General features: G+C 30.4%; 1 protein-coding gene across 2 annotated transcripts; it reads right to left on the bottom strand.

Moving 5' to 3' along the window:
• Positions 1-1232: 1232 nt before the first annotated feature.
• Positions 1233-11019, bottom strand: LOC122289038 (probable leucine-rich repeat receptor-like serine/threonine-protein kinase At3g14840). Of its 2 annotated transcripts, XM_043095934.1 has the most exons (24): positions 10737-11019; positions 10433-10592; positions 9499-9570; positions 9336-9407; positions 9158-9229; positions 8990-9061; positions 8740-8811; positions 8519-8590; positions 8340-8408; positions 8128-8208; positions 7934-8011; positions 7668-7739; positions 6900-6965; positions 5279-5359; positions 5142-5180; positions 4975-5021; positions 4230-4618; positions 3888-4086; positions 3347-3484; positions 3067-3185; positions 2732-2942; positions 2354-2591; positions 2059-2209; positions 1233-1753 (listed from the first exon to the last, which is right to left on the bottom strand). In XM_043095934.1, the coding sequence occupies exons 1-24, from the start codon at positions 10828-10830 to the stop codon at positions 1355-1357; spliced, it is 3063 nt and encodes a 1020-aa protein (XP_042951868.1). In that variant the 5' UTR covers positions 10831-11019; the 3' UTR covers positions 1233-1354. The 2 variants fall into 2 exon arrangements, with proteins under 2 accessions (XP_042951868.1, XP_042951869.1); XM_043095935.1 differs by lacking the exons at positions 10433-10592; positions 10737-11019 and having other exon boundaries at positions 9158-9248.
• Between the last annotated feature and the right edge of the window lie 12048 nt (positions 11020-23067).

The raw sequence follows: 23067 nt of genomic DNA, 5'->3' as shown, positions 1-23067 counted from the left end.
GCTGGTCCAAATGTACTCCCCTTCCCCCTATATAAATTTCGTACAAATTCTTTATAAAAAGTTTGTTTTACTAATAAATTAATAGATTTTTTTTATGCTTTTTGAAATAGAGTCTACTTTTTTTATAAATGAATTTTGTAGAATTTATTTATGTGAAATTTGTATAAATAATTTCTCTATTCACATGTTAGTTTAGGGGAAAAATATAGTTGCAAGTACAATTGTGTACTAATCTGTGCACCAATGTGATGTGATTGGTCAAAAAGTAGATTTTATTGAAAACAGTGTTAATTTAAATTTTAAGTATGAATAAATCAGTATTGATACACAGATTAGTGCACGACTGTACTTGTATGTAGCAAAACTCTAGTTTAGGTTAACATTCTTCTCGTGTGCAGGTAGCTAATTGTACGATATATATATATATATATCGTTATAAGTCATTATTCGTGGCTTTGAGTTTAAAGGCATATTTAGATGTTTAAAGTAATTTTAAATTTTGTGAATAGTAGTGAAATAGTTTGAGTGAAAATATTTTATTGAATTTTAGGAAAAGAGAAAATTTTGAATAAAAATATATTTTAAAATAACTATTGTACTGGAGTTTGTGAAATTGAATATATAAAATTAAAAAATTGTTTGAGTATAATTTTTTCTTTTAGAATTTGTAAAACTTGTATTGAATTTTGTGTTTGAGTATTAATGATTAGGTAGTGATTAGATTAAAATTTTAAAATTAAAAAGGATTTTATATTTTAATTATGTTAGAAATGAAGTCATTAGATAGATTTTAAGAATTTTAAAAACCGATGGTGGCCACCGATGGTACTCCCCTTCCCCCATATAAATTTCCTACAAATATTTCAAAGTACATATAATTTGGTCCATGTTGGGATCACTTGATTGCATGTAAAGGCTGGCTGGCACACTACATTACATTCGGTAAATTAATTATATATATTTTTATAGTGTGAGGAGTGATTCAGAAATTAAATGATAGTTTAAGGAGAATTTATGTACTTTTCAAATTCATAAATATTGTTTTATCTTATAATCCGGAAAAATCAAAACGGGATGCGTCAAAAATTGCCACTTATGTCTTTTGATTTTATGGACCAACATGAAGATCAGGAAATGTAAATTGTAAAACATAATTAAGATTATGTCCCAATTCAAATATAATCCCAAATCTGCATCACATATAAAAGTTTATGGTTTTTCAGAAAAACTTCTAGCTGCAATCGTTCCTTTTTTAAAGGATTTTTTTTTATTTAAGTACTAAAATATGTCGCAACAATTAGTGCGATTAAGGATACACTCTAATTAAGAATAAAAAGTAATATTGCTCATTCATCTAAACTCTTTTCTCCCAGTAACTAGAATCCATATTGATTGGATATAGATCAACGGCAGACGTAGATGAAGTGGTACCGGTGAATTGGTCATCCGTTAATACACTTTGGGTCTGGCTATTTCCCATACTGGATTCTTTCTTATCTTGAAAATGATCCCACAATGCCTTCACTTTCATTTCATCATCAACGATACTTAAATTTGGACCCAACTCAGGAATAACAGCGCTGCCCTCAAGCATGCTAACCACTGAGGACATAGTAGGCCTGACTGCTGCAGAAACATTAGCGCATAGGAGAGCCACATTAATCATGCGCATAACGTCTTCCTTCCTGTAGTTTGAGCCTAATCTTGGATCAGCCAAATCCAACAAATTTCCCTTCTCTTTCAAAACAAGTGCCTGTATAAATAGATCAAAGAATAAGCTGCCAATTATATTGGAAAAATGGCTCATTTTGACTTGAGAAATCAATAACAATGTGAAACTGGTAATGAATAACTTGTAGACTCTTAGAAAAAAGTGGAAACAGATAGAAGAAGTCAGAGTTGATTGTTCATTCTTGCTCAGCAAGTGTGGCAATTGGATATTTTATGCTAGTAATAAATATTTTCGTAGCTAGTCCATATTTTTTATATTAGCAAACAAGAAAATAAAATTAACAAGAGTAGTCGAGAAATGCAAGACAAAAAAGTGATTCAAATCACCCAATCAAGAAGATGTAGAGATTCCCCCCTAGGCCGATGACTCGTGTTGCTCTTCCCACTGACAATTTCCAAGGCAACAATCCCAAAACTATAAACATCTGCTTTGTCAGTTAAATAACCATGCAATGCATACTCAGGTGCCATATAACCACTGCAAAATCACATATCAACATGTGGCATTATCAACATCAGGAATTTGTAACATTGCTATAAAATCAAAGGCATTAATCATCTAATTGTTTTTTTTTTTTCTTTCAAAACAAAGGTCTTAGGTGCATTATAAAATACAACTCACTAAGTTCCAGCAATTCGGGTGCTGATGTGGGTATTATCCTCTTCATCAAGCTTGGCCATACCAAAGTCGGATATCTTAGGGTTGAGATTTTTATCAAGCAAGACATTAGTAGCCTTGATGTCTCTATGGACAATCTTCAACCTTGATTCTTCATGTAGATAGGCCAAACCTCTTGCTATACCGACACAAATCCTATGTCTTGTTGGCCAATCCAATTGTAATTGATATTCTTCTGGCCCTTCAATCAATCAAGTTAATAAAAAGCATTTAATTAGGATTACCATGATGCATACATGATACATGAATGATATCATTGATTGCATGTGAATACGCATACAAGTAAACAAAGCAATTACGTGCATGAAGATAAAATTTTACCAAACAAAGCACGAGCGAGGCTATTATTTTCCATGTACTCATATACCAGCAACAATTGATTTCCTTCAACACAACATCCATAGAGCTTTACAAGATGCGGATGCTGCAAAGCAGAAATCATGCCGATCTCATTTAAAAACTCACGATTTCCTTGCTTTGATTTGGAAGAAAGTTGTTTGACTGCCACCATGGTGCCATCAGACAGAAGGCCCTATGCACATACAGAAAACATGAACTTCTTTTCATGCTTAAACAATGACACTTCAAAAGAAAGAGCTATATTTAAGAAGAGTTCAACTTACATCAATCAAAAGAAATTATTTTCTGTGACTTACCTTATAAACAGAACCAAAACCACCTTCCCCAATTTTATTTGCCGCATCAAAGTTGTTTGTGGCTGTTTTGATTTGCCTTAAGGTGAATGTTCCAGTTTTCAGGTCTAAGCCTCTTAAATCTAAGGAAGGTGCATGCTAAGTTAGATAGGCAAATATGTCTGGGAAATTTGAAGAATTCACATTCCTCAAGATGAAGATAAAAATATTTTAATGAAACTTCTATTGATTGTAGGGAAGGAAAACTTATTGATAATAACAATATTAATAGCCTTGAAACTACCATGATCAGTAGCACTTGATCTCTGTCCTAGATAGCCTTTCCACAAGAGGATAGCCACAACAAATAATATTATAACAAAAGCTCCAGCAACGATAATTCCAACCATGGCTCCTATAGATATACTTGAAGGTTCATTGTCTGCATTGAAAATATATATATTTAGGAGTTATAGTTTAAAATGAATGTCAAGGCATTAATTGATAGGAGAAATCATCAACTAGCCAACTAAGAAATATGTATGACGTCCGACAGTTTCAAAAGTTAAAAGTACTCAACATAATTATTTTCTTTCACTTCTTAATTAGACTTTTAATAATCTGCATGATTTTTTTTAAACAAAGGAAAATATTGAAATGAATACCATAAAAAAACGAATGGATGGAATTTAATAAGTTTGGCATGTTCCATGAAGTATGTGCGTCATCATGCTGCCTTAAATTATCCACATAAAGAAAAGTAAAATCATCAAAAGCTTGGATACGTGAGCAAAGCAGGCCATTAGAAGTGATTGCAAGAGCTCAATATTCAACAGAAAACCTACCAAATTCCACAGAAATGGCTGAAATAAGAGGACCATAGTCTCCTTTGGATGGGATATCAGTTGTCCCCTTCCCAGCCCAGTAGAAACGGATCTGTAGGGTACTATTATTCACAACGACAGCATTAAAACTTTCTATATACGGCTTACGAACCCCCCCGGCCTCTTTCACAATATCGAAATCCTTTCGCACTTGCTTTTCCTACAATATATATTGTTCGAATCCATTAATTACATGTTCATGCATTAACAAATATTGTTTCATGTTAGCAACAATGTTAACATAGGAAATTGGTTAAGGAAGAAGATGTAGGAAGTATCATGTGGTAATTAATAACAATTAACCTGAATGTAAATATCAAATATACGTCTTCCCAAGCTGCTATACGTTTCATCATCAGTGAACACTATCTCCGCAAAATGAAGCCTTACTGTGTATTTCCCACTTACCAAACAGAAGGCATAATAAGTAAGAGAGAGAGGAGAAAAACGCGCTGTAGTGTACAGTTCGGTATCGGGCGTGTTCGTAGTGAGTTTGGATAAACTTTGCAAAATGAAGGCTTCTGTGGGGTGGGGATGGTTCATAAATTGACCAGTGCTACTAGACAACCAGTCTCCATCTTGTGCGAGGTAGAAATTTGAAGGTCCCCCCTTATCGATATCAGCAACAAATTCAGTATTTTCATTAACGGTTACTTTTCTTCCACCGCAATTTATATGAAGCGAGGACCGATCTGAGACAAAAAGCAATATTTTAGCCACAGTACCTGTTCATCGGGTAGACAAAACAAGCCTAATTTCTTTAAAAACAGTACCTGATCTTTAGCCTCTTTCTTTCCGTCATTTTTTTTGTTTGTTTTTTTTTTTTTAAATCTATACATTCACCAACTGTAAGAAGTTTTTCTAAGAACAATATTATCGTATTCTTAATCAGAAATTATACGCATTTTGGCTATAAATATAAGGTCCTAATCCCTTCATCCTCCAAAACAAGGAAAAGCAAATTTGGATGGTAAACTACGTACTGACCCAATTGTAACCACGAGAATTTAACAATCTAGATCTGGAAGTATATGACATCTCAACTTACTTGTTTTACAACTCGGTAAGCTAGTACTCCCCGAACACGAAAGAATTCTACCGTACCGGTACGTACGTACGTAGCACAATGATGGACCAGATCAACGTACGTTAGCATTAATATAACGTCAACAAAATTTACGAAACATGTTTTCGATAGGTGAAGCTGATACTTACGTTTCATTGCCCATCGAAGAGCTCTTGAACAAGTTGATCCTGAGGAAAATAACACCAAGATAAAAGCTCAGTGAGTGTATATATGTGACCATGCATGCATGTGCGTCTCATAATTATTAGATGAAAGTCGATCTTACCCGGGATATTCCCTATTTTGACAAGTACGTGATGATGATAAATTCGATTTTTCAATTGTAAAGCTGTTAAATGAAAGATCGCTGCACACAAAAGAAGCAACATGTTTCATCATCTTCCGTGATGTAGCATGATCATCAGAACTTTTACCATTCATGATAGATCATCAAATTCTTGGAAAAATGATAACATATTCAATGTATTATTGTCCAAAAGATTAGCAAATACTGCCTAAATTGATAATCACATAAACAAATACCAGAACAACCACCTAGCTTCGATTCGAAACCAGGATAAGGAGGCTAGCTCTTTCCCTTCAACTTGGATGACCAAATACAGCAATACAAATATATGACTCTCGAATTTAAAAGGAGATATTAGAATTGGCAAAATTGTGAAGAACTTGGTTTCATTGAGAACACTTTTTTCTTTCATCCATTTTTAAGTTGGGATGTGATACCGATCAGTAGTTTATTTATGATCGTGTAGAATTTTCAAGTGCTAGATCTATGAACTCTTCTTTGAGCTTAGAAATCTAGTTTTAAAATATAAGAATAAGGAAAAGATAAATTCTATTTGCAATTTTTTTATGTGCAGACCCTTTGTTAAATAAAAAAGAAATTATTTTAAGTTGAAATTATAGATGAATATTTTTATAATTTTAAAGATAAATTTTTTTAAGTCTGCAGCCTCCAAATAGAGACGGTAGGAGCATTGCTCTCAGGAAAAACTCTCACAAAGTGAACGTTTCTTAATTTTATAGTCTTAGATGCTAGCCTAAGAGCATTGTTATTGGATTATGCATATGTAAATGATAATTTTTATGAATGTAAGATGAATTTAGATATTAGCTATTTCATTTACATAAATCTCCACATTGGAATAACCATTTTTTTCATTATATAATAATAAAATAATATAAGATGAATTTGACTTTAACTATTTATATCAAATTTCTACATTAGATTATCTATTTATTTATTATATAGTAATAAATAATTAATAAATTAAAAATATTTAATTTTTTTAATTATTATTTAATTTATTTTTATTATATTTTACTATTTTACCTATTATATGTTAATTAGTAATCATATTCTAATTAAATTATGGATTAAAAAATAATAAAGATTTAAAAACTATCAAATGAGAGAGAGTTTTAAAAAATAATAAAATAAAGATTTGCTTGTAGAACAATAACTATCAAAATTTTTTTTTTCTTTACCTATACTGTAGCTCAAAGTTAAAATATTTAACTATGGATAATTCTTTGCAAGTTATTATTATCTCTAATAGGTAAAAACGGACTTTAGTTTTGGATATAGATAATCTGATAACAATGCTCTAACACGTAAGCAATATTCTAAAAAGAGCTTTGCTACTGATAAGCCTCACACATCATATACCTTATTTTTTTATTTTTTAAATTTTTTTTAAAATTCTTTTTAAATTTATTATTTTTAAATTAATTAAATTTTTCTACTCATTATACATATATCAAATATTTGATAAAAGAAAAAATATATAAAAATTTAAAAAAATATGTAATATATAAACTTATGTTTAAAATTTTTCTTTCAAAAAAACTCAAATATGGATATAGAATTTGACAGAGAAACTTACATATTTTTTGTTGAGTTCAGTATCCAAGCAGGTATTGGTCCAGTTAACAAGTTGCGGGTTAAGTATCTGTACAGAATCAGTATTAACCAGTCAACATCAATCATTACGTACGTAGTTTTGTGCTTTATTACAGCGTTCATTGGATAAACTTGTCCCTGATAAGGCAAATCTCTGAACAGATCATTGAAATGGCTAAATCAGTAAAATATCAATAATAGTACAGGGCACGCATTTTGATGATTACAGAGTAAGAGTGAAAACGTTGAATTACATTAAATGACATCAGAAAGTAGAGTGGAAGCCACATGATTTTCAAAATTTTTTATAACATTTTTATAAACATTATTCAAACATTAAAAAAAAATCTATTTTAAAATTTAAGGATTAATCATTACCTAAGTTATTATTCAAACATAAAAATTTTACAAATTTTAAAATAAAGTTAATATTAAAAAAATATAATTAAATAACTTTTTTAACTTTCTTTATCCACTTTCACAAACGTCTATACAGTATTTATTTTAAAAAGAATTATTTAATTTTTTCTTTTTCATTTCTCAAAATCTATAATCAAACAAATTCTCAAATATTTCTAAACTTTCTTATTATTCATGAATTGGAAGAGTGAGTTGAGAGATTGCTTAATTGATCAGGCTATTCTAATGGCCGGCCGTTTACATCCCCATGCTGATGCCACTAGTACTTGGGCCGTGTCAGGTTTAATTTGAATGAAATCAATCTATAATTTATTTCTACAATATTGCTTACAAGTGGTCTACAGTTTGTAGTTCTTTAAAGCTGGGTGGAATTCGTCCACTGAGTCTGTTGAAGCTGAGATCTCTGCAGGAGAATTTATAACTTACTAAATTAGAAAATAAATATATAGAACCCTAAAAGATTTTGCAAACAACTTCGGTCGATCCTTTCAAGCGGTACAATTAAATTTTCTTTCAATCAAGGTATTAATTTCACAAAGGTTTTTAACATATCAGAAAACGGGAAAACAGAGGAAGATCAAGAAATACTATACTAACAAGGTTTTAAAGTCCGTTTTCCGGGGATCTACTATTTGATCGGGTAGTTGTCCAGTAAGATTGCAATTCCTCAATATCCTTGCAAAAACGTGAATAATTATGTAGAACTTGAGTAGCCATATATAAGGATTAATGTTACTTTGGAAAATTATGTTACCGGTCAAAACATATATGTATATATATATATAACTCACAGTGTTTTCCATTGTGATATGTTGATGTTTTTTAGTGGAAAAGTTACTTCAGAATCAGATTCATTCAAGTCACTGATTCTCCTGTATGTCATAATTCAACAAAGAATAATCGTTCAAATCATATTATACCAAGTTGATTATATATATATATAAATATATGTGTGTGTGTGCGCGCGCGTGTGAGAGAGAGATTAGTAGGTATTCATACTTACAATTCAGATAAGCTTTTCAAAAGATCAAGGGGAGGAATTGGTCCCCTCAAACCACTTGCCTGAATAAATCTGTTGTTGCCATATTTGAATTTTATGAACCATGATAATACACGATTTTCGTAATGCAATAACAACAAAATCTTTTCAAAAGTTCACAAAATGAATATATAAGGTCTCACAGTCTAGTAAGATTTTTCCAATTTTGAATATAATCAGGAATCTGTCCAGAAAATTGATTGTCGCTGATCTCACTGCATACGTTTGATATATAATCATTGATGGACAAGGGAAAAAAAAAGTGTCATAGGTATCAAAAGGGGCAAAAATTATAAATAATTTGAAATTTCACCACGTGGAAATTAAACTCGATATATATGATAAAAAATAATTAAAAGCTTACAAATCTTGCAATGAGGTCAAGTTTGCAAATGAAGGAGGTAGCTCCCCGGTAAAATTGTTCGAGCTGAGTGAACTACGAAAACAACAAATAAAATATAAATATGCAAGTAAAATTACTAATCCATCCAATGGCTTAATTATCAGCATCAGGATTCAACATTTTTTTCTATAGAAAATCCAATCCAAGTAATTCTTGAAAAAAGTAAGAGATCAGATGGAACTCGCAATTGAGAATATAGAACTCATCTTACAGGGTTTCTAAGGAGGACATAGTCCCAAGCTCTGGAGGAAGATTTCCATAAAGCTTATTGAACGCGACCGTCCTACAAAGAAAAAAACAAAATTCCTTGATAACAATAATCCTGTGAAAAAACTCTTCAAATGTAGAAATGAGGTACGTGGGTGTAATCGAAACTCACAAGCTTCTGAGAGTTCTGATATTTGCAAGATCTCTGGGGATAGAACCCGTTACCCGGTTTACATAAAGGGAACTGCAATAAGACCCCATATCTTAAATATATTACATAGAGCTACACGCACACATGAGAACAACCTTAACCTAAATAGACACATGAATAACATAGGGAGTGAGAGTACATGGTGACCAGTTGCCGCATGGAGCCCCATGCCGAAGGGATTGAACCGTTAAGGTAGTTGCCAGCGAGGTCACTGCAAATACGAGTGATCAGGGAGATGAAGAAATGAGTTCTATAGGTAGATTAGTTGAGAAAAGAAAAAAATACATGTACAATACACTTACAGTACTTGCAAGCAAGGTAACTTCACCAAATCTTGAGGAAGAGTGCCCGTTAGATTTTGTCTTTTGAGAAATCTGAAATTCCAGTAGAGAAAGGTTTTTTTGAATGAGAATGATAAGGATAAAAATGTTTTTATAAAACATAATTGTAACTGTAGGAACATATATAATTATTTATAAAAATGTGCACCATCAATTTAGAACAAAGTTGTTAAATAATTATTTTTCTATCACGAGAAAATGATATTAAAAAGAGAACCATTTTTTACAAGTATTGTTTCACAACTTTATCTTAAATGGAGGACATTTTAATAAAACAAACTTTAAGTATCATTGTTTTATAAAAATGTCATCAATTTAAAACAAAGTTGTAAAAGATTTTTTTGTCGCTACTCTTTTTTTAAGAGTACTCTATATATAGCCAGCATGATTCTTACCTTAAACTTCACCGCTTGAGAGTTGAGATCATAAGTGAGAAGCAATCAAAAGAAAAATAAATTATTTATTAATTATGAAATAAAATAATATATATTTTAAAATTTTATTTAAAAATTACTTTTGATTTCATGAGTTTAAAATTTTTTTAAAAATTGATTTGACTTTATTTTAAAATTGTCAATTGTGAATGAGACGGTGTTATTCTTTAACCTCCTGTCAAGTAAGGGAGTTTAAAAGCATTTTGTCAAGTAAGGGAGTTTAAAAGCATTTAGTCTTCTTTTTTTTTTTTTTCCGAAAAATGATTGATTTATACAAGTAGTATTATATGAATACCTTAAATTATAAAATATCTTTTATTGTAAAATAAATTAAACATATCACGCTAACTCTTGTTAGTTTATAAACTTATTTTTTATACATCAAATAATTGATCTCTAATTTAAGACTTATGAAACAGCTCGTTATTAAGATGATCAGAGAAAGAGAGATGACAACGTACATGCCCACAACGCGGTATGACTCGCTGCCATTGATGACGCAGTTGCTGCAGTTAACAGCATCCATCACAGCTGTTCCGGCCGTCGATGGTGTACATGGATCAGAGAACTTCCTCCAGTCCTTCTTCCCCAATGTATTAAATATGTCCCTTAAAGCTTCCACTGTAAATTAAACTCCACAATTATATATTAAGCAAACTCAATGAAAATTCACTCCTAGATTAACGGACTATATATATCTATATATGTCAATCGATAAAAAAAAAAAACAAAAACAAAAAGGCTTTGATATATCTATGTGTATACCTTCATCAACGGGCAGTTTAGAGGCTCCGGAAGCAAACGTCGCAAAGCAAACCATAATGACGTTCGAAGCAAGAAGAAGTCGAACAAGAAACATATTTATTTTCTAATGAAAATACCATGAACTACTTCACAACATACCCATTAATCAGCAAGTGAAAGTACGTAGTACTGAAAAGCAAATGAAAGGAAGGACCTTTGATTGGAGAAAAATAGCCTATAGGACGAGAGAGAAAGAGAGAGAGATGTTACGTGCTGCTGCTGATGAAGGATTTGGAAGATTTCGGCATTCTGTCTAGGATTACTTTTATTACGTTCGCTATGTCTTTTTGTTTTTTAGTTAAGGTTATTTGAGTCATTTGATTTATTTGTTATTTGTTGAGCTTTTGACCGAGTCCACGCCAATTGGGTAGGTGGGTTTTGACAGAGTTTATAAAAGTTGGTTTGGGTGTTGAGATATATTTTTTAACATATTTTATTATTATTATTATTTATTATTAATATTTAACATAATAATATATTATTATTTATTATTTATTTTATTATTATTATTTATAATATATCCCAACACTTATTAATCTCCAAACCTAAAAAACAGGATAGTGAATGTAGTGTCAATAGTGGATCCGTATATTTTTATATATTTAAATTCTGAAAGTACATAATGAAGTCAGTGAATATTTTATCTCAATATTAGCGCAATTGCGTGATTGTGCACCTCGAATAGGCTATCTATTTTATATTTTGATTAAATTTAAATGTTAAGAAGAGAACTTTTAATTTAAAATAAAAGTTGAATAAATTATTATTTTTTAATATTATTATTATTTTAAGATTTTAAAAAATTAAATTATTTATTATATTTTATATAAAAATTTAAAAAAATTATAATAATAAGATTAAATGAGAATTTTAAATTTAAAAAAACTCCCAAAACCCTAACCTTACGGTTTACCCATTTCATAAACTATAGAGAGAGAGAGAGAGAGAGAGAGAGAGAGAATGAAAAGCGGAAGAGATGAGAGAATGAAGCAAAATGACAAAAGGGAGGGCCTGGGGTGGCAGTGGTACTTGCAAGGATGTGGATAGGAAGGAGCTCAGACTTTTGACTTTTTGCGGTTGGAATAGTCTGAATGGTACTGTCCGCCTTCTTTGAATGCAATGGATCTGACTACTGATGTCGATACCTGAACGGATGAAGATAAAATATTTTTTTTACATAGATTTTAGACATTTTTAAATATATATTTTTTAAATTAAATACCAAATCATTAATTAATATTTTCTTAATTATTAAATTTTTATTTAAATAAAAAACGACCTCGGTCAAATTTAGGGGTCTAATTCATCGATACCCAATATTTTCCTTTATTATTTTCCAAAACAAAATTGCAATTTATTATTATTTTTTTATTTCTCTTTTTTGGGCCAACTATCGATTAGTGTCACAGTTGGGAATCTTGGGATTATAGGTACATCACATGTTACCGTAAAAGGATACTTTATTCCTAAGTTGTTAAATTTACAAGTATATTTTATATATATAAAATATATGTTAATATTATTTAATATAATATATCATTGCTATTTTATAATAAAAATATATTTTTAATCTAATAAATTAGATTAAATCAGGTAACCTATAAATTTCTTCGTATAAAATTTGTGTGTACACTAAACATTTTTTTCCTTTATTGCATGATCCCAAGCTATGCTTTCATTTTATAAAATATTCAAGTCTCAATTCTTTAGGAAAAAATATTTTATTTTTTTTAAATTAATTAAATTATTCTACTCATCATCTATACATCACATAATTATTATAAGAAAAAAAAAATAAAATATGTATGATATATGAAATGCCAAGTAAAATTATTTGTTCTACTCGTCAAGCCTTTATCTCCTACAGCATATGGTAGCTTGTTTTGAGGTAAAAGTATAGTCTAGCCTTCTATAATTCTCTTGTTTTAATTTTTTTTTATTTCTTTCATTTCAATATTTTTCAAATATTATTGTGAGGTATACTGTTCATTCATGATTTTTGGGTTTTATCATGTTAAAGGATGAGCCATTTTTCCTAATCTTCTTCAACTTACACCTTTATGGTACTTTCTATTTTTTTTTTCTATACATGTCGTAACTTGGATTGATAATTAAAACTGTGATAGAAGATTTATTGTTATTTTCAAATGGTGCTTTTTTTATTATTTTATTTATTTTAATGGAGTGTTTCTACTTGAATGCTCTCATTAGTACCAAAGCACAAAACTCTTTCTTGTTCTTAGATTCTCATTAAGAATTTTTTTTTTTAAACATGTTTTTTTTTTAAATTGTTATTATTGTCAATTTGAATCTCAAAAATTTGTATATATATTTTTTAAGTTATATTAGACAATTTTTTATGATTGTTTTTGGCTTAGTCTCACTTTTTGGCTTTAACAATTTTTTTTTTTTAATTCTTTTATCATTTGCCGCAACTATATTTCACGGCAAATACTTTTTTTGTGGGAAGAAGATTTTCCCACCAAAATATTATAGTGGATAATATTAATACTCACCAATACTTCTTAGTTCTTGCGTAATTGGTCCTAGTCTCAAGAGTAATAATGAAAGTAAACATATTTTTGTAGTGAGCTTAGTAAGCTATTGCTAAAGGATTTGTCATGGAAATATCCAGATATTTTCCATGACTCGGATATTTCATGGGATAAAATATTTTTATAGCTACTTATATCCTACTAATAAAATTGTTGGGAATAGTTTTTTTCCACAAAAATGATGTTTTTTGCTAGCAAAAGAATTCATCGAAAACACGCTATTTCCATGATATAATGTTCCCTGATATAATTAGCCAATGAAGTAAGATCAAAAGAAAGATAAAAATATGATAGTCTGGTGATAGATGATCCAGTTCTTTAAATGAAAAACTTAAATTCAAAACACTTCATCCATTTTATAAAAAACCAAAAAAAAAACACAAAAAAAAAAACAAAAGAAGATGAAAACCAAAGAAAGATATATTTCTTATGCAAACAGAAGCTTATTAAGTGAAAAGGCATCGTAGCAACTTATATTAAAGTTAAATCATTAAAAGTTATTTTTTTTTCTTTTGTAAAAAAAATTATTTTTATAAACCGGTATAATAACACACCAATTAAAAAGTTTACATGGCTTGATTTAATTTTAAAGAAAAATTTAAATTATTTATTATATTTTGTATAAAAATTTAAAAAAATTATAATAATTAAATAAGTTGAGTTGAGTTGAAATAATTATTCGGTTTCAAACAGGACCTCTTCAGTACCCAACTCCCTATTTAGTTACACAAATGAGATGAGATATTTTGAATAGTAATAAATAAAATATTATTATAATATAATTTTTTAATATTAATTTTATATTAAAATTTAAAAATATTAAATTATTTATTATATTTTATACAAAAATTTAAAAAAATTATAATAATAAATTAAGATAAAATAAGATAAAATTTTTTATTTTTATTAACCAAACGAAGGCCTCAGACTCTGAGATCTGATAGGTATACGTATGCGGACGCGAGAATAAACATGTGATCAATTATTGTACAGCTCAAAGAAACAAAATTAATGAAAAGAAGCAAAGGATATCGAGAAAAAAGTTGTGGTATGCTAAGACTCAGGACCATGCATGGAATTCGTTGTCGGTGGCTCGCTGCATGATTGGCCAAGCTATCGTTAATTTCACTGTATATTTCGCAATTATATTTTCAAATAAGAATATTTTTATGAGATATTTTACAAAATATTTGTAAATGGTGTAGATTTAAGAATAAAATGACTCAAAAAATAATATTTTTGAAATTCAACGTAATAAAATCGTTGAATAGACTTGGCCTTCGGAATATTATTACTGAGAAGATTTTCGATGGTGTAGACGGCATGAATGATCAAACCGAAGGCCAGGTCTATTCGGACTCTGAGTCGGAATATTATTACGTTTCTTCCCAACTATCTCTTTTTCTCTCTTTTTTTTTTTCTCTTCTTTTTTTTTATTATTTTATTATTATTTGATCAAAAAATACATAATCTAATATAAGACTTTTTCTTTATATTCAAAATCAATTTTCAAAATATATAATTTTACATATAAAGATAAAGAATCTATGGCCAATGCTTTAAGGTTTTGATTTCACTTTGTTGGATTTTATTTTTATTGTGTAGTTTTGAATTTTTAGTTTATAAAATTTTTCTCCACTATAAATGAGGCCTTTATAAATAAAGTGTAGGAGGTCCCGCCCCACTTTTGGCCAAAAGAAAAAAGAAAAAAAAGTGTGTGGACGCGAGAATAAACACGTGGTAAAGTCGTGGTATGCTAACATGCAGGACCTTTCGTTGGAGACAGATAGCGACGAGCTGAGAGAGACTGTAAAGACTTTATGAGTCGCACAGTAGAGACTATAAATTAAGACCAGTACTAGTGTGCACATTTAGGCATATTTTCCAAAAAAAAATATATTTTATATATTTAAATTTACTAATCAATTTGAGACCAGGTCTTCTTTTCATAAATATTTATAAAGTTTTCCTCCACTGCAAATGAGGTCTTTATAAATAAAGTGTAGAGGTCCCGCCCTCCTTTTGGCCAAAAGAAAAAAGAAAAAAAAGTGTGTGGACGCGAGAATAAACATGTGGTAAAGTCGTGGTATGCTAACATGCAGGACCTTTCGTTGGAGACAGATAGCGACGAGCTGAGAGAGACTGTAAAGACTTTATGAGTCGCACGGTAGAGACTATAAATTAAGACCAGTACTAGTGTGCACATTTAGGCATATTTTCCAAAAAAAAAATATTTTATATATTTAAATTTACTAATCAATTTGAGACCAGGTCTTCTTTTCATAAATAAAAAAATTCTTAATTAATAGATCTTAATGGGATCAGGCTATCATATTATCACACCAGCCAATTTTAATTATATATATATAGAAGGAGAAATGCTCGAAATACGGATAGATGACACGAAAAAGTACTGCAAAAATACTAATTTCAATTAATCATTTGAAATTTATAAGAAAAAAAAATCCAAAATCAAACTTTACTAGAAAGATGATTAATATAATATATTGGATAATGATAAATACCAACTGCTCTACAATATATCTACAATTTCATATTAGAAAATTATTTCTTTTCACTTGAATTCAAAACTATTGTCCTAGTAGCAGTTTAAAGCATATGAAAAAAAAATTAATTATTACATGCTTTGTTGTTAATGAACTATGATATAATTGTTATTATATCATTCCTTAATATATTAAAATTACAAATTTAATGCCTAAAATTGGGAATTCGTGACTAATTGTCAACCTTGGTTGTTAAAAACAGATCGTGAAATAAAATAGATTAAGGTGAAAGGAATATGTAAGTTTCATTATTTATTTTATAACTTAACATTTTCATTTACATGTGAGTCTAAAAGAAATATTTAATTAATTTGATGAAGTGTAGAATGAGGATTCGATACCTCTACTATGATATTATGCATAATGCAAAATCACTAATTACTTAAATTAATAAAAATAAATTTATTATTTATTTTATATTTTATCAAATGTGAGCCCAATGCCCAATGCATGTCCATTTCTTAAAAATAAAATAAAATAAAATAAAATTATTACACTCTGGCGGTATCAATAGTACCAATTGTCAACTTGGTAGGGTTGCATATGCGCACCTGCCTGCTTGGCTGCATGAAGGACCATATTTAATTGTTATGGGCAAATAAGATACCTGCATCGAGAGAGAGGTTGGAAAAGTCTTTTGGAGGCCTTGCATGATATACTGGTGCAGTCCCCTTTGATTTATTACGCGGGCCATGCACATTCATGATCTTCGGAGCTGCATTAATCGTTGGCAACTAGTCTTGGCAAGTATTCATCAATCAAGGTTCGTATGGTGAATGAATTTTGACTGTCAATTTGGTAATTAAGCATAATTGTAGTTCTTCAATAGCTGTGGGTGCTGCCGCAAATGGATAACGTGTACGACTTTTTCCGTTTGAGTGGACATTGCACGGCCTTGGTCTGTTCGTTCTTACTGTAAACAAACAAAATTATTCGAATATTATGTTAATGTGTTAGATATTAAAAATGATGTAAATTTTAATATTTAAAATTTAAATTAAATAAATACGATAATAAAACTATCACTTAATACATTTAATATTATGCATAAAATATATACCTATATATAGTAATTCACTACAAGAAATTTAATTTTTAGGGACGAAATTTGTTTTATTTCGTCCCTAAAAATGCTTTTCAGAGATGAAATTTAAATTTCGTCTCAAAATATGGAGAACCTTATAAATACGAACTGGAGATTCTGAGACAATTTAGATCATCTCCAAAAATCTAAACCGTTCGAACTAATAAAATTTAATTTGAATAGATAATTAATCTATTAAAATGCAATATAATTGGTTTGAATGAGTATTACCTTGTTCGAACAGTATTATTTAATTGAAAAGATATATTGTTAAAATTGTAATAATACATATTTTTTCTATTAATTTTTTTATCATTTTCAAAGTAAATAAAAATGTCTATATATTATATATTATGATTTACAATGAATTAAAATATCTACGAATTCATAAATTAATTTTATGTAATTAATTTAAAAATATTTTAGTTAAATAAATATTACTGTAAAGATAATGTCATTTTTTCAATTATCATGAACATTAAGTATAATGAGAATAAAATATAATTAACAATAAAGAGGCTAGCAAATACTAAAAATAAAAACCATACATTAATTTCATCCTAAAAGGAGTTAGATGTTCTATACAACATAAAAAAAGTAAAATAATAACTAACAATATCTATTTATTAAGTAAATCAAAATCCTCCTGAAAGGTATGTAAGCATCATTCCAGGTCCTTAAATTTATCCATAATGGGCTGAATGAAGTCCCTTAATATAATTTGGCGGTGCTCCGCCAATATAGCTCGTACCTCATCCGGAGTAGCCCCAGCAGGCTATCTCTCAATAGGGGCAGCAGCAGTAGAAGCTGGATCAGTAGGCGAAGGCTAATCTTGTACTGCATGAGTCTTCGGCAAGTGACCCTTACTCTTGCTAAATGTGATCTTGTTAACGGGCACCATCTGTGGCGACCTCCGCTTAGTCGAAGTCACTGTAACCCCCGATTGGAGTAGGATGTTAGATATCAGCAGTACAAATGGTAGACTACCTCCACTCGAATAGCGTGATTATATTTGAATGCGGAGGAAGAAATATAATGCCAGATCAATCGGCTATCCCTGTGCTAACCGTAACAAAAATCTTGTCACTCGATCTCGAAAATCAGTCTTGTGTTTTTTCGGATCAATGTTATAGCCGACAATTAGATTAAGCATTCTGTAAAATGCTATTCAGTCGGCCTGTCGGATCACTTTACTGCCATTATATGGAGGAGCCGAAGGGTCTCGCACTAGGTCACGAACTTGATCGTCTGTGAGACCAACATCAGTGTAACAGCCCGCTAGAAATTCAATTGTGAAATTTCTATTAACTTTAGGAACCTCGTGAAAACCTCATAAGTTTTCACGAATCCATTAATCGTATAGGTTTTTGTTTAACTATATAGTTAGTGTTATTATTTACTATGGTATCATAAGTGTATTTTTGATTATTGGAGATAGTTAGAAGTGTCAAAATGTATTATGGTTTGTGCCATTAGACTCGGAGGGTTATTTAAAGTCTTATGGCGCAATAACATTTTTTCATATTTTCGGACAAAACGTCTGTTCAAAACTGTAGATATTATTAGATAAAAAGAAATATCTTGAGGTAATTTTCGTGAATATTATTGGGTAAAAATATTTTGAGTTGATAGATATTATTAGATAAAAATATCTTAAGTTGATTTTTTTTAGATATTATTGGATAGAATATTATAAGATAATCATTTATAGATTTTTTTGGGTAGGAGAAAACTACACTTAACTCTCACTCCAGCCTCATCTCTTCCATATCTTATCCACAAGTATCTCCAGCCACCCCTCCCCACGAAATTATCTTCATTTATGTTTTCCATTGAAAGAATATCAAACACTCTCTCTCGGACAGCTTTTAGGAGTTCTTTTGCACACCCATTTCGAAGCTTTTGTAAGTGTTTTATCATAAAGTCTCCTTCATATAAGTTGTTCCTCTTTGAGTCTAGTTTCCGTAGATGTATTTTTCGTATCATTCCATGGTCATTTGGTCGGTCAAAAGTATTTTTAACCATGGAAAGGTCATTCTGGGCGTGAATCTGGAGAGTATGTTATAGTTTGGAGTTTTTGACCAAGCTAATGGATAGATATTGGTCCGAAATTTTTATGGAGTATTGTTAACATGTATATATGACTATTGGTTGAGGATTTTGCATGATTAAAGGTTTTGATGAAAGATTTTCTTAGATTTAGAAACTTAGAAACTGGAAGAGGAAAAACAGTTTCTGTTTTGAGAAAGTTTAACTCTTTGGTGGTCTAAACCTATTCTAATAACTTTAATAATTTTATTGGAGGATCCTAAGTATCTTATATACATGTTATATTATTATTTTGAAGATATTTGATGTTAGTTTCAAAGATATGAAATTTTATGCAAAGAGATGTTCAAATAAGCCAAAGTGTGGATATTCTTGGCTAAATTTATGTTTTGGTTAATTTCTAACCATGTGATCTTGAATTAGAAGCTTATATATGTTTTAGGACATCTTTTTAAACCATGTGATGGTTTGGTTTGAAGATCATATAATTATAAGTCATAGATCAAGAGAATTATCAAAACTAGTTGAGGAAAAAGTTTCTGTTTTTGGACTAAGTGTAAAACCAAAAACTCCAAATGTTATTTTGTGATTTTGGTGACTTTAGATTGATGATTTAAAGCATGGTTGATGTTAGGATGATATTATGAATATGTTAGAAGTAAGATTTGATTTTTGAAATTCTTGGAGATATTTTGATTTAAGGTCAAAATTTATGATTCAAGTGCTTAGATCTTTTTATAAAAAAGTTTGGTGTTAATTATTAGCTTTTTCTAAATGGATGTTTTAAGTATGGTTTTGAACTTAGAATTGGAAGATATTTGTTGCAAAATTTTGGTTTAAGCATGAGTTTTGAAGTTGGAAGGAATTGCAACAAAAATCAAGAGAAATGGCCTATGGATGTTTCGGCCATAGTGTGTTTTCCATAGTTGTGTTTTGTTTTAAATTTTTCTGAGTTGATATTTAAGTTTAGGACAAAATTTATATGAGGAATGTAAATTTTGGAAACTTTTGGAGTTAGTATGCAAAATCCTTAAGTTATGGGTAAAACGGTCATTTTCCCACATGTAGAGAGTAAAATGAAAATTTTACTCTTTAAGTTATTATTTTCCATATTTCAAATTATTAGTGATTTAGTTCTAACTTTTAGAATCACTAATTACAGTTCCTCATGATCGCACTTGAAGTTTTATAAGAATCGCGGAGATCGAGGTAAGTTAGCTTTTAACTTACTAGCAGTCTACTGTGTATGTGTGCTAAGTAAAAGAACTACAGTGTATGTATGTATGTATGTTATCATATGTGTCATGCCATGTCAAGTTATCATGTAATTGTCTATTATACAGAATTTATTCTGTCATCAATTTTTATCTGTTACATAATATATTCTGTTATGTATTACTGTACATTACAAGTACGTCATGCTAAGTATGTCATCTATTACATGTAAGTCAAATCATGTAATATTCACTGTTGCAAGTATGTCATGTTAAATATGTTGTCTATTATATGTTATGCCATGTTACGAAATGTTTCTATCTCAAGTTGGTCATGTATTCTAAGTTATGTTCAAGTCACGTTATGTTACGTCAGGACTTCAGTCCTTTCGTATTCCAGTCACATTTCATCTTGAGTACATTATGATGTGTAGAATACATGGGGCCACAACAACTGTGGAGTATGTATATAACTACAATTGTGATGCGTAAAATACATGGGGCCACAACAACTGTGGAGTATGTATTTTTCATGTTAAGTCAAGTTTTTGTAGAATACATGGGGCCACAACAACTGTGGAGTATGTATTTTTAAATGTTAAGTCAAGTTTGTGTAGAATACATGGGGCCACAACAACTGTGGAGTATGTATTTAACTACAAATGTGATGCGTAAAATACATGGGGCCACAACAACTGTGGAGTATGTATTTTTCATGTTAAGTCAAGTTTGTGTAGAATACATGGGGCCACAACAACTGTGGAGTATGTATTTTTAATGTTAAGTCAAGTTTGTGAAGAATACATGGGGCCACAACAACTGTGGAGTATGTATTTACACGTAGAATACATAGGGCCACAACAACTGTGGAGTATGTATTTTTCATGTTAATTCAAGTTTCAGAGCAAGTTCATGCTAAGTCAAGTTTCAGATCAAGTTCATGTCAAGTCAAATTCAATTCATGATTCAATTTAAGCTATGTCAATTATGCTATGTTGTACGCTAAGTTATGCTTTAATTACTTATGAATTTGATTATGCATTTATGCTTTTACTGTCATACATGCATCATTAATCTGTATGGAAGTTTTTTGTTAACTTGCTGAGATTTGTAATCAAATCTCACTGCGGTAGTCCCAACTACCATTCCCCCCGAATGGTAGATCTTGTTACAGGACCTGAAGGAGGATCAGGAGCTGACCAACTAGACACAGTCGACTGAACGACGGTGCGTCATTAATGTTAATATAGTAGTTAAATTACTACTTGTACGATGGAGTTGCATCTCCAGTACTTTTGGATCATAACTATTTTGGAATAGTGCTGTGATCTTAGTTATTCAATGGATCTTTATGTATGAAGTATGTTTTAAGTATTGGGATATTTTCAGTTTGGTGCATAGTATTGCTAAAGAAAAAATTTATCCGCTGCGAATATTGCATAATGTTAGATGCATGTTAGGATTATTGCATCTTATATGTCATGAACGGGGGCAGGTAACCTTGTGTTGCATGTCTCGATGCTTCAAATGTCCGTCCGATCCCAAACGGAATTTGGGGGCGTCACAGGGTGGTATCAGAGCAATACGTCTCTGGGCAGTAAATCCACATGTCCTTAGGAAATGCACCAAATATTAGGCTTGAAATTTTAGTCGTCAGTAGGCTTGAATTTCTTAAGGTATGAAAAGTAGTATGTGGTTTTAATACATATATTGTGTGTTTCAAGAAGGGACACATGACTCGTGGTAGAATACCTCGGAATCCTAAGGGAGATAACATTCAAGAGTATCAAAATTGCCCGATGGATGAAGGATTAGCTGAGGTGGTAAGTTTGCTGACCAACGTGTTTAGACATCCACAACTACGGCAAGTGCACATATCCATTAGAGTATATGCTGTCACTCAGAGAGATGTAGAAGCTGGCGCTCCAGGAACTGCAGGAGCTGGTATCGTCACTAGTATTTTACTAGGACCTATGTGTGGTTAAACATAGTTAAGGTTGATCTGATTGCAATTGATGGTAGTATTGCATTATTGTTATTTTGGAGTAGGTCAAGTCATTGGGGTTGGTAAATTGTACATTGTTTGATTCAAACGAGTCATTGTTTCTATTAATTGTGGTGGTGCTTGAGAATTCAGTTTGGAAGCTGAATTGTTATCCTAGTGGTAAGAGTAACAATTTTCATTAAAAGTGTTATTGTTCATACCAATGTAGATATAGAATACCTTTTAGTAATATGAGGAAGGATATGTATGATTGATGAATGGTATTCCACATATTTGGAGAATTGTTTTTATTCTGAGAATACGATGGAAATTGTGTTTGGAAGAGTAATTTGATTAGGAGAAACTTTTGCCTTAGTAGGATTCATTTATGATAATAGTATTACCATGCCGCCAGTAAATGATTTCTGGCAAAGCACTATCTTTATGGATACATAGATCGATCTTCTTTTGGAGACTATTATATGGGGAGTAAAATCTTGATCTTGAGGATTTATGTGAACATTAAGAACAAATCATTTAGAGTTAGAATAAGTGATAGCTCATGATGGATAGTTATGACAATCATAAGAGAGAAAGTCTCAAGTTTAAGTTATTAAATGGTCAGTTATCGAAGTACCACCTAGGAAGAGGACTGATTGTTGCGATTATAAAGAAGTAAGTTAGACCTAGACCAGTAGAACTCCTTGAGGTTTTTATTAACTTGAAGATTACCGAGAGTTTGGATATGCATGATTAAATGCATATTTATATGAGTCATTGGATCATGTCATATATATGAAAATCCCTGAAAGAAATAAAATGGAGTACATAAAACATAT

The sequence above is a fragment of the Carya illinoinensis genome, chromosome 12 (assembly GCF_018687715.1).
Source record: "Carya illinoinensis cultivar Pawnee chromosome 12, C.illinoinensisPawnee_v1, whole genome shotgun sequence".
NCBI classification, from domain to species: Eukaryota; Viridiplantae; Streptophyta; class Magnoliopsida; order Fagales; family Juglandaceae; genus Carya; species Carya illinoinensis.
The sequence above is the reverse complement of the archived record's forward strand: the minus strand, read 5'-3'. Positions and strand labels throughout refer to the sequence as shown.

What these genes read in the sequence shown, in the direction of transcription:
- LOC122289038 (XM_043095934.1), bottom strand. Translation starts at nt 10,830, where the DNA reads ATGTTTCTTGTTCGACTTCTTCTTGCTTCGAACGTCATTATGGTTTGC. An exon ending in TCATACCGCGTTGTGGGCAT is followed by an intron (nt 9,571 to 10,432) that starts GTACGTTGTCAT and finishes CTGGAATTTCAG; the next exon opens with ATTTCTCAAAAGACAAAATC. An exon ending in AGCCATTTCTGTGGAATTTG is followed by an intron (nt 3,485 to 3,887) that starts GTAGGTTTTCTG and finishes TTTTCAATGCAG; the next exon opens with ACAATGAACCTTCAAGTATA.